This window comes from Brassica oleracea, chromosome C4, assembly GCF_000695525.1.
Source record: "Brassica oleracea var. oleracea cultivar TO1000 chromosome C4, BOL, whole genome shotgun sequence".
Classification (NCBI taxonomy): domain Eukaryota; kingdom Viridiplantae; phylum Streptophyta; class Magnoliopsida; order Brassicales; family Brassicaceae; genus Brassica; species Brassica oleracea.
Window position 1 is genome coordinate 36,065,911 of NC_027751.1, and position 12,857 is coordinate 36,078,767.

A 12,857-nucleotide genomic window follows, 5' to 3' on the forward strand; every position below is an offset into this window, starting at 1 on the left:
TTAAAATTTGATTTGTTATAAATAGTTGATTACATTTTAAATTTTGATAAAAGTTTCAATTTACTTATATTTCTAATTTATGATTTAATAAAACGAAACAAGTAATAAATTAACTAAAGATAAGTGTTTTAAAATTTTAAATGACATTTATAGTAAAGCTAAGATGATATTTTAGAGTAAATTTTACTACACTAGATAGTACGACATTTTTAGTATTTGTTGAAAAAATTTAGCAAGAATTCTATTTCTTTTGTGAAGACTGAAGCGTCTTCAAATTCATTACTATTATGTATGTAACAGAAATAATACATTTAACATTCAACTACACATTGATAAGAAAATCTAAAAGTAAAACTCAACAGTTGGAAGTTGGAACCACGAAAGCCAATGATCAATGTAATAAAACTCCGTTCAGAGCTCCGGAGAAAGAAAGTAAGAAACAGAGATCCACGAAAAAAAAATTCTTACCAATGACAAAATACTGATATCTTCTTGTTCTTGTCACTTCCACTACCGACAATGATCGATCCCAATCCAAACAAACTCCCTCCCGGAAACACATCCAGAAACGAATTCACCTTAATCCCTCCGCCGTTACTGTAATCTCCATGGCTCTTCTTACTCAATAGCGGTTTCTGAGAACTACAGTTTGAAGAAGAAGAAGAAGGAGACGAAACCTCGAGCTTCATAGTTTCTGTCTGTTTATAATTCGAACCGGTCGGGTTATCCGAAAGCAATGGCAACCCAACTTCGGAATTGAGACGTTCGCTTCTTTTCTTAATCCCCCAACACGGATTCACAGTGGGTCTCTCTTCATCTTCTTCGATTTCTTCTATTTCATGAGCATTTCTGATTGGATTCGTTTCCGGTCCGGGACGACACGGTTCAGAAGGAACGTGAAACGGCACCGTATTGCGTATGGCTCCCGTCGCCGTTAATCCGATTTCCAGAACCGGTTTAGTATCTCCTATTGGATTCGTATACAAACCGGTTCCATCTTTCTCGGGTATCTTTTTGATTTCTGTGGGGAGCATTTTTCCATCGGAGAAAAACTCTTCGGCGGACCACGAGCTTTCACCGGAGATTACGCCGCCGGGAATGGAGAAATCGAAGTTGATGGTTGAAGGTTCCGAATGAGTTCGTAATGGACTTTGCTCGATCGGTATGGAATCATAGTGGCAAAAATCTTGAGAAAAGGAGAGTCTTGGACCGTGCTTGGCATTTTCCGGCATTGTTATTAATTTTCCCTTGAAAATATTGGAAATGATTTGATAGAGAGTGGGATGAACAAGAACTTCATTTTATATTTGAGGATTATGTAGAGGTGAATTAAATGGAATGTGGCTATTTTCAATGTTCGACAAAAGTTTTGTTAATGTTTGATTTTCTGTACGTGTCTATGCATTATTTGAAAAATGATTTAGTTTACTGTCATATTTTTTCATGAGTTTATGATGTTATGCTTATTGGTCGCCTTTTTATTAAGTTTTAATTAAATCATTGATTTATAATTATTTTTAATTGAATTATTAATAATGTAAATTTAAGATATTTGTGAAAAATTATAATAATTTAAAAGTAAATTTTAAAAATAGTATCAAATATGACGTAAATTATTTTTTTGGAATTAAGCTATATATTGTAACATTAAACCAGTTTTTGTCACTAATATAGCATCTAAGAATAAATATGACCAAAATAGCACTTAATGCTTTATCAAAGGAGATAAATATACATTTATACCCCAATGGTTAGACATTAGGGTTTAGAGTTAATGGGTGGAGTTTAGGATTTAAGATTTAGGGTTTAGGGTTTAGAGTTTAGGATTTAGGGTTTAGAGTTTAGTGGTGGGGTTTAGGGTTTAGGGTTTAGAGTTAAGGGGTGGGTTAAGATTTAGGGTTTAGGATTTAGGGTTTAAAGTTTAGAGTTTAGGGTTTAGGGTTTAGGGTTTAGAGTTTAGAGTTTAGGTTTTAGGGTTTAGAGTTGGGAAGTGGGGTTTTGGAAAAAGATTTCAAATTTTGAAAAATAAAAAAAATTTAAATTTTTCAAAAGATAAAATGCTATTTTGGTCATTTTAGTTTTTGAGAGCTATTTTTGTGACATAAACTTAAAAAAATGTTATTTTGGAGATTACTGTAACATTAAACCAGTTTGATAAATGTGTGTTCTCTTTATATAGAATAGTGTTGGAATATTAATCTTTCTATCAGATGATAAAAATATGTTCATGATTAATGTATTATATATTCATTTCATATATATATTGGTCGTCCATTTATAGAGTAGGAGATGTAAAACTTTATATATAGTAATTAATAAACCAATTTGGTATAGGATTTAAATATTAGATTGAAATGGTTTTTAACTCAATGGAATATATAAACGCTAATAATAGTTGACTAAAGATTTATATATATGATATCTAAAGAGGTAAAATGTTTCATCTACGAAGGAGTGTAAATTAAATTTTAACCATTAATAAGAATATTAGACTTCTGTTAAAAATTATTGACATAAATTGTAATGTTACATGATAGAAACATTTAAAGTTGTGACATTTAAGAGATAATTTAAAGTAAAAAATCGAACATGCAATAAGTCATGCTTTATGTGTTTAATAAATAAGATATTTTTATTTAAAAATTAAACTAGAAATGAATATTGCTTTCCAACAAAATATTTTTAAAATCTTTGTAAAATTTATTTTTGAAAAGTAATAATTTTGAGTTTTTATTATCATTAAAATATTTTATATAATTTTTAATTTTCGTTTATAAATCAAAATTTATTTAAATTTCTGATTATATTTTATGATAGCTAAAATTTAAATTAATCATTTTTCGGAAATAAATTTTAAAATGCAACTTCAAAGAATTTGTTAGAATTTTCTTAAATAAATATTTATTTTATTTTAAATAAAAAATAAAGATATTAAAAGATATTATAATGAAGTTATGTACATTTGATAAACTTTCTAAATAATGGTCAAACTTAAAATATTACACATGAAATGAATTTGTGACTTCTATTTTAATAGAATAAATTTGTTAAACAATCAGCCATTGTTCTAACTAAGAATCTCGTTTTCCATGGAAATAGTAAGCATATACTTTCAAGATATCATTTCATTCGTAAATGTGTGGATAATGGGCAAATCAAAGTGGAGAATGTGTCGGGCGTTGAGCACAAGGCCGACATCTTTACCAAACCATCAACGAGAATTAAGTTCAAGCAAATAAATAGCTTAATTAGAGTTCAATAAATTGATTTTCCTAATTCAAGCAGAATTAAAGAGATGAATGTTAGATAATTGCAATACTTATGGAGCAAGTTAAACCCAAAAGGAAAATAGAGAATAGAAAATGAAGTTTACTATTTTATATTAAGTTTGTGTTTCTATATTCCACATGTAGAAGGGAAAATGGAAACATTGAGATTATGTTTGTCTTCTACTTTAAATATAAGTTTTATGGAAGATTGTTACATAAGATATAAAAGAAAATAAAAGTTGAGAGCTTTACTTTCTAGATGTTTCTAAAGTATAAAAAATTGTTTTTATAATTCTTTGTGTTTCTAGAGATTTGATAATAACCAGAAAAGTTTCCCGGTTTATTATTCAACTTCTTTTTTCAAATTACAATAATTAAATTGTTCCATTACTCAATTTTACTTTATCCTTAAGTAAAAATTGAATATATGCGTTATTCTATCTTTGAAATTATTTTATTTTTATTCTATTATAAAATGTAAATAGAGGAAAATTAGAAGAAAAATTATTTTAAATTCGAAAAAAAAATTAATGGAGTTGGAATTTGGAAAAGCTATTTAGACTACAGCTAATCCACAAGAACCTCAGCACCTTTTCTCCCATGAACAATCTATATGAGTGACACCTTCGATACAAACCGGTTCGACAATCGACATCATAAAACCCCCCCGGTTTCCTTCAATCCTTCAACATCTTCCAAACCATAATACGCTCCGGTTTGATACAATTTTATTTGGTTTCAATTAGGGGTGTCAAAATGAGCTAGCTCGCTCAACTCAACTCAGCTTATTTGTTATATGAGCTTCAATATACAAATTCGAACTCAAATCATCTAGATCATGAATTAAATGAGTTAACGCGCGATCAGACATAAAAAATAAAAATTATAAAAATAATTTAAAAATAAAAAATATGATATTTTTATAATATAATTTAAAATTTAAAAATCAAAGCGTTAATATTTAAATACTGAATAAAACCAAGACCTAGTAATATATTAAATCAAAGCTAAATCAGTGATACATAAATATATTTTACATAAAAGTTTTATGATAATTAATATTCAAACTCTTTATTTATTCAAATCGTAAAGATATATATTCTACGTGAAAGTCTTTGGAATATTTAGTTTTATATTTTAGTTCTAAGGATATATGATTTGAGGATTTATATCGATATTCTTTAACATTTTAATATATATTTATTACTTTTTAGTTTTACATTTTAATTTTATAAAATAAATATGATTAATATAGAAACTATTTTTTCTTACGTAAGAAAAATAGAAGTCATCTATATATATATACATATAAAGTATAAAACAACTAAGCTCATGAGTTAGCTTATTTTCATCAAAGATCGTTCATATAATTCGTGATCTAATTCAAGCTCGATCATTAAAATCATTTATTAAATGAACCTAAAAAATAGAGATCATGCTTGTGGAAAATCGAGCTGAACTGAGCCAGTTTGGGAGCTATAGCTCATTTTGATTTCAATTTATATAAAACCGAAACCAGCCAAAAACAAATTGAATCTAGTTGTTTCGGCCACTTTTAAAAGGGCTTTATGAAGGCCCAATAGCAAATTATATCCTCCCTCTCTATCTCGATAGATCATTGCTCGACGGAGAAGACGGGGCTTCTTCTTCGATCACAAGTTATACAGCGTCTTTTAAGATTCTGAGATCGAGCTCTTAGTAGACGGGTTGTGGATTTAACAGCATACTCGATCTTAAGTACCACGTGATTCCCCGATGATGTCGCCGAAGCAAATCTCCGACGATCGAGGATCTTCACATTTCCGGTATCTTTCGATTTCATTCTCTCTGTTTGATTGTGTAGAAGACGAACTTAGTGGAATTAAATTCATATTGCGATGAGATGTGAAGTGTAGCTAGGGTTCTATCATCACTCTGAATTGGATATTACATTTCCTCGATTTTGCTGAAGATAATGGAGCAACACAATAAGGTTGAATCAGTGATTTTGATTCAATTTATATCGAATCTTGTGAATATATAGATAAGCTCCCTTTAAAAAGAAGTTCAAGATTGAACGTTTGGAGGAATGAATTTGAGCATTCTTGTAGTAGTCTTTTACATCTCTTCTTGTTTAGAATTTTGATTTTTCTTCCTTTGTAATTCATAGGCATGTGTTTTCTCTCTTTATGTGCAGGCATACCCCTTTCCAGATAATCCATGTCATTGGGAACTTTTTTAGGATATGGTCAGTCTATTCTATGTACCGCTACTTGAATCAGACTGGAGCGCCTGTTGTTCTCTTTCTCTTCTGCTGTCTGGTGCCCTCATCCTTCATCTTCTTGATCCTTCAGAAACCGTGGAAAGGAAGGCCACTTTCCAATCAGCAGGTTTAGATGGACATATAAAATGGGAGAGTTTAGACTAAAGTATTCTGTTTCTCTTCTTGCTACTAATATCTGAGGCGGGTTTTATTTCTTTCAGATTGTACCTTCTCTTATCAATGGAGTCATCACAGCTCTATACTTCATCTTGTGGGGAAAGGGTCTTAAGTCTTGTGGACCGCTTAGGTATTCTAGAGTTATTAAGCATCCACACTACTTTCAATTCTCTAATTTTGTTATAGGTTATCTTAGGATCCATCATAGATTTTGGCTGCTGAAATATAGGAAAGTTGAAATGTCCCTCCGAGAAAGATTGTCATACTTAAACAGTTGGATTCTATCCTTTCTTTCAGAAATCTGCCAATTTAAGCTCCATCATCTGTCATTTGATAAAAAAAAATTATCTTCATTGAAAATTTGATTCTCCTTGTTAATTCTCTTTGTATATTATTGGCAGAGCGATCTTGTCAGAGTACTCTGGTGCTGTTCTTGGAGTGCTTTCTGGAGTACTATATGGGCGGAGAGGCCAAGTGTGGAAAAAGGTATTCATCTGAATTTAGCAGCTGCCACAAATATAGCCCCTCTAGTCAGTGGAACAAGTTAACTAGCATGGTTGACATAGCGTTTATCTGTAGTGTTATGTTTTTTATGCCTCAGTTCACTTGTGTCGCTGAATAACTATATAGCTTTGACATGTGCAATAGCTTTTACCAATTTATGATGTTTCTTCTGGCTTTTCCATGTACGTATATTGCTTGCATTATACAATTAACGATATGTAGTTGATTGCAAAATAGCAATTTAGTTTTTATATATCAACAATTGATGTTTATATGTCAGACGACTAGGACCAAATTTGTCTCATATTTCGAAATCATGTCAGGTAGGTGGCCTTGTTGCAATGCTGGTTGCTCTTTTTTTCTTGTCTCAAGGATGGGCGACATCATCTCTCTCCCCATTTTATATCCTTTTACCCCAGTTCCTTCCCTTTTATGTACATACTCTCCATCTTGTTGCATTTTTTACTTCCTATGGATAGTCTATATATGTTGGTTTGTTTAGCTTAACAAAAAACCACCATCGAAAGATAGTAACGACACCAAAGAGGAAGAATTGGTAACAGAGCAAGCACTAGGACTGATGGGAATGATGATACCCGTTGTTGCTGGAATCTTATCAGCATTAAGGCGAGTCATTGCAAGGCGTGTTTCTCTTAAGGTGATTTTATTTCAAATTCTCTTTATTCCTTCCACCAGTTCCTTTTCGTATAACCAATTGTATTCTTTTACAGAACCAGCAAAAGAAACGACTACATGCGATAACCATTACTTCTGCAACCTGTTTTCTGTTTCCTTTGGCCATGTGGGACCTTGTCACAGTAAGTGGTACTACTTGTTTTGCAGTGGAGTTTTCTTGTTTGGTTTACTAACATCTTTACTTCAGGGATCGTCTTCTGGCAAAGCTGTGGAGTTGCCATTTTCTGCGTGGGCTTTCCTTGCCACCATTGTTTTCGGGATCATTTTAATATTCTATGTTGACAATATCGCAGAAGAGAGGTTTCCTTAAAAGCTTTTTGCCTCTTCTAATAGCCTTTTTACTCACGCAAACAGAGTCTTTATATGTTTGTTTGTTTTGTAGATTGCATATGGTGTTTTCTTCCCCGAGGCATTTAATGGTAGCAGGAGCATGCATAATCGTCATGGAGATTGCTTACGAGATGGATTTTTCCCTTCCTGGTTTCATTGTCTGTTGCTTAGTGTTAGGGTTTGGAATATACGAAGCAACATCTCTAGAACGCAGCAAAAAGGACTCTTCGATTAAATCTGAAGATGGACCAAATGGAATCCTTGGTAACGACTTTGATACTTCTCCAGTTCTTCCCATATAGATTAGTGCCGATGCACCATACTAACGAGGTTACTTTTGAAATGTTCTTGTCCTTGACGATGTAAATCTTTGTCTGTTTTTTTTTACTCTCAGTTCTTGTACCTTTTTCATTTTATCTTTGTTTAGCGTATACAATTTTGTTTGGTTTGGAGTATAGACAGAGATACACCTGGATAATTAACATTCTGCTTCATTTTGACGAAAAAAAATGGTAAATAGAAAAAAAACATTTATACTAATATTTGTAAAATTAAAATTTCATATACTGGTTTCACGTTATAAATTAAATTCAGTTGCAAATATATTTTAAAATTAGACTTGGTTATGTTTTTTTTTTTTTTGTTAAAATCAGCTTTGTCCTAAAATTTTCTTGTACACAATTCACTTGCTAAAAATAATGACCAGCGTAGTTATGAAGCAAAGCATTGATGAACAAAGAACCCTTCACCTTTCAGTGAGTCTCTTTCCTCTCTCAATGCCCTTTTAGCTCACATTTTCGTTGTTGTGGTCCTACTTGTTATTACTACAGCTGTTACGTACGTGTTGTGTTATGTTGTGCCTTAATTTCAACTTTCTTCTTTAGTTTCACATGTCGACATTTTTCCTGTAAGATAAGTCTATTATTCTCTGCAGACTTTTTGTTGACACTCTTCTTTGGCTCGACCCCTCCTTTCTACTTTCTCTGTGTTGTCCCTCTCTTGAGCACTCTCTGTTTTTGTTCTCACTCACCATGTTATTGCCTTCACTCTCACGCTATTTTCGCACTTGTGTATAACCGAACACAAGCGCACACACAGACTCTAGTTTCACAACCCACTCATCTTTGACTTCTTATTGTTGTTGCATTGCTCCTTCTTATTCCTCCGTTTCTTGCGCTTCAAGCTTCTTCTTCTTCTCACAGATTCTTCTTTATTCTTTGTAGGTTCTTCTCTACTACTTTTCTTTGTTTTCTTCTTTTGTAGATTTTAATCAAATATTCAATTCCAACAGTTTTTCGGTCTTGTTTTGCTTGTACCTAAGCGACTCAAAACTTTTCTCCTCTTTTACTGCTCACTATCGTTTGATTCGCATCGCAAATGTTTCATCTTTTCAACACTTCAAGTTCGTCTTGTTTGCTCATCATTACTTGATATTATTAGATATTTTCTGTACAATTGTATATACAAACAAACGCGTTTGTCTGATCCCAAATATGGGTTTAGTTTTCTTCCCTTTTTCACGGTTCATAACACCTGTAAAGTTTTGAAACTTCTCGTGTTGTTAAAGAGAAAAAGCAAGATGAACACGACACATCGGATGCTTAAAGAAGAAGAGATAGAGTTAGATTTAATCCACAATTCTCAAAAGGTGGCGTTTATTTAATTATTTTAATTTAAATTCATCTTAAAATGACCTGTTTTTATTAGCTGTTCTGAGTCATTCACACGCTGACTTTAATGGAGCTATGGTGACTCTGATTGGGTTAAGGTCTAAGTGGGGATTCACAAAGACTTTGAAAGATGGGGAAGCAGATTCAAATTATTTGTTGGTGAAGGTTTGATAAAGAGAGTCTTATTAATACATGTATGGAATTTACATAGTTTCGCTGTGTGGGCATGAATTCACCGTTATCCTTCCAGAAATATGCAATGCTTGAACCGAAATGTTTATAAACTAAATTTAAACTATTTTTCTTTTGGTTTTTAAATTAAAATTTGAAATGATGCAAACATGGAAGGGTAGAAAAAATATAGAGGATGATTTTTTTTTTCTTTTTATATGAAATGCAAATAAAGAAAACAATTATAAACACTTACTTTTAATGGTATTTCTGTGTATGGAATGCATAAGAATTAACAAAAGTTGGACAACTTAATGCAAACAAGCTATTCATCTCTTATTTAATTTTCTATGACCTAACACGAAAATGACTTGCCTTACCTTCCCTTTTTCTCTAGTTTTCAATTTAAGATAAACAAGGACAAAAGCAGCTAGGTTTTTATAGGTTTTTAAAATGAAAGCAAATGCAAAAGAAGGAAGCAATGATAGAGTAAACCAGATTCCAGAGCCTTTGGCCTCTGATACCATATGACACAAAAGCGGGATGTGATATTGGTGGCCAATGGTCGACTTGGTTAATGCCGGTGGCAGATGGTCGACTTGGTCGATGGCCGGTGGTAGATGGTGGGTGAGTGGTGTCTTGGATGAATCAAAGTAAACCTGAAAAGAAAAGAAAAACAAATGAAATGATGAAAAATACTAATAAACAGAGAAAATAAAGAGATAAGGATGGAGATGGTTGAATGGAAGTAGAAGGATGGTTGAATGGTCGATGGGAAACAATCCAACTAATTGTACACAATGGCGGACGGAGAGAAGGAGCTACGGGGGCACACGTGCCCCATCCACTTTTTATATTTCCTGAACAATCAGCTTGATATTTGTACAAGTAGCCCCAACTCAAGAAATGTGTATAAGGAAAAATTGTGTGTGCCCCCAATTATATTTGATCCTAGATCCACCCTTAATTGTACAACTCATTCTTGGACTGAATCAGTGAAAGAGATAGAATCAGTGGATACGGAATGACTTGCTCAATCATTGGCACAAAAGTAAGACGTTGAATCACACAAAAGAAGACGTTCAATAACATCAAGTGAATCACACACCTAATACTATTGAGAAGAAGAATCATCCACAACCACCTATCCAAGCTTAATCATTCACAGCAGCTATCTCCACGGTCACCCATCCACGACAACGTATCCATTCGACCGTTGGAGACAAGTGAACCTATCCACATCAACTTATCCATTGAACCATTGAAAACAATGACTTTGGAAGTTGTTCCTTCTCTCTTTACTCAACAAACATGGATAATGTCTTTATTTATTATTACTTTTTTTCCAAATCTAGATTAATTTTAATTTAAATGTGTTGTAACCAGAAATTACAAGTTAAGGGAATAATATTCTCCTTCTTGACTCTCTCTCTCTCTTACAAACAATTTTCTACACTCTCTCTCTTTACTTTTTGGATTTGCAAATCTATCTCCCTCTTGTCTTGGACTGTTCATCCTAGTTACTTATTTTCTTACAAATACTACAGAATAGCAACAAAAAGAATTATGTGTTCAAAAAAAAAAGTGTTCAAAAAAAAAGCAACACAAAGAATTCACAACTTTGTGAAGAAATTAAGATGATTTCTTATTACTTTAAAAATGATCAAGGGTGACTAATAGAATGAGAGTAGGCAGAGCTTATATAGGTCGTGGCTCATTTCTCAAAAAAGGAAAATAAGGAAAAAAATCAATAAATCTAAAAACTACCGTTACGTGTGGTTTAAGGGATAGTGCTGAATGGGATTCTTTAACTTCTTTTTATTCTGGAAAGCTTTGGCATAAACTGATGATGTTTGAGAACGTTCAGATTCGTTGCATGTTCCTTCAAGACTCCACTGAAGAAAGGAAAGAGCCGTTGGAGCTTTTGGACCAATAATGTGCATGAATCCAAATATGCAAGGTCGGTCCATGTGAAGTTCAAAGTAATCACGTGTGTTTTGGATGATCTTCTAATGTCTTTAGCATTACTTGGTTCATGTTGAAAGTCTCATTGTCGCCAAATCTTGGTTTGGAATTGATTGAACCAATGTGTTGACCCATTTTTCTTAAATAGCTCCGGGTTGTTTAATTGGTGTTCATTAAAGATCATCCTGATCTAGTGTGTGATGGTGCTGCTTAGGATTTTGTAGAATGCTTCTAAAAGATGAAAAGGTCGCATTGTTGCCAAAATTGATTTTGGTTTGATGCCAAATCCGAATCTTCCACATAAGGCAAGTGTGGAACAATTTTGAACCATCTGAATAAATGGAGAATATATTGAGATTTTTGTGAGTGTTTCTCTTGATATTGGACTTGTTGGATTGCATGGAGAACCATATTGTAGACCATGATTAGATTTTGTGCTGTATGCTTCATGGTTGGGTCTGTTACTTCTTCAATAGGCTAATACTGGCAGATGGACTTGTTAGGAATTATAAATACCATATCTTTCTGGATCATGCAGCTTTTAAGATAATTTCACTTGGCTTTGAAACATTATTGAGTGCAGAATTCAGGACAATTGACTTATGCACGTATGTCTTGGTCAGTCCTTTGGTTGGTTGAGTGGATGTCTGATCGACCTCTGATTGAGCTAATGCTCTGAATATTGTCCTTACTTAGACTAACTGTTAGGAATCTTCCATCATTTATACGGTATTTGCATTCATTGTAAAAAACAAATAAAAAGAATTACGGTCAGTTCCATTTGCATGGGCCAACTTGTTTTATCCCCAATACTTTATATATTTTTATTCTAACTTTAACTGGATTATTTAAAATTCATTTGATATATTTGAACTATTTCTATCGAAAAGCAATATTTTTTATGTCACAAAACAATCTTAAATAGTTTTACAACAATATATTATAAGTTTGAACGACTAAGACTACTATTCAATTAGATTTAAGAGTGCAGAACCAAAGGCAAACCAAAAATAATGTATATTTGAATGCCTAAACGAAAATTTTGTTTTGGTTTACTTTTGAATTTTAAGCTTGTTTTCTTACAAAAGTTTTCTGGTTCAAATTTGCAACCCAGAAATGTTTAATTTAAGTATCATTTATAAAAAATACATTTGTTCAAAAATTAAGAAAACTGTAGAAGGATATTTTACTCTTATCCACATGCCTATCTTATATATGAGTGCGTTCACAAATTTGCTATCACAATTCACACATTTCAAGTGGGCTAATCCTTACCCTCCACTGATTAACTATGTGTGGGAGTGAGATGTACATGCATACGTTTTTTTAGGAAATCGCTTTGATATTATATATAAAGTAGAACATTTAATTTTTTTTGAGACACCAATTTTTTTTTTGAAACACTAGTAGAATATTTGGTTAACTCTTGAAAACAATTATAACAAAAATATAAGAATAGAGTTCCATATCTATATAATATGTCTTATTTCCAATGATAATATACAAATAATAGGTATATGGGATCTCATAAACTCCACGTTAGAAGTGTGAAACATCAAATGATGAGATTGAAATCTGGTTGAAGCCTTACAAATCTATGGTAAATATGTATGCGAGTGTGACGACCGTATGATACAATGATTGTTATTTGAATCTTTAGTGAACTAATTAACTGCATGTAACAATGTTTTCTTACGAATCAGTTCAAAAAAAAAAAAACAATGTTTTCTTCGTTCTAGAAAAGATTACCATGCATAGCGTTACTTATTCCGTTTTGTAAAGTTAGTTTGACTGTTTCTTACTCTTATACCAGTAAAAATTGATAACCTAATA

General features: G+C 32.3%; 2 protein-coding genes across 2 annotated transcripts; one reads left to right on the top strand and one right to left on the bottom strand.

Moving 5' to 3' along the window:
- Positions 1 to 244: 244 nt before the first annotated feature.
- Positions 245 to 1,354, bottom strand: LOC106340809. Its single transcript, XM_013779643.1, has one exon. It carries the CDS (start codon positions 1,230 to 1,232, stop codon positions 465 to 467), a length of 768 nt encoding a protein of 255 aa, XP_013635097.1. The 5' UTR covers positions 1,233 to 1,354; the 3' UTR covers positions 245 to 464.
- Positions 1,355 to 4,852: 3,498 nt separating this feature from the next.
- LOC106337580 (zinc transporter 5) lies at positions 4,853 to 7,710 on the top strand. The gene is made up of 9 exons (XM_013776684.1): positions 4,853 to 5,074; positions 5,446 to 5,638; positions 5,733 to 5,818; positions 6,090 to 6,174; positions 6,516 to 6,594; positions 6,711 to 6,850; positions 6,924 to 7,010; positions 7,076 to 7,188; positions 7,271 to 7,710. Exons 1-9 carry the CDS (start codon positions 5,025 to 5,027, stop codon positions 7,518 to 7,520), a joined length of 1,083 nt encoding a protein of 360 aa, XP_013632138.1. The 5' UTR covers positions 4,853 to 5,024; the 3' UTR covers positions 7,521 to 7,710.
- Positions 7,711 to 12,857: the final 5,147 nt, after the last annotated feature.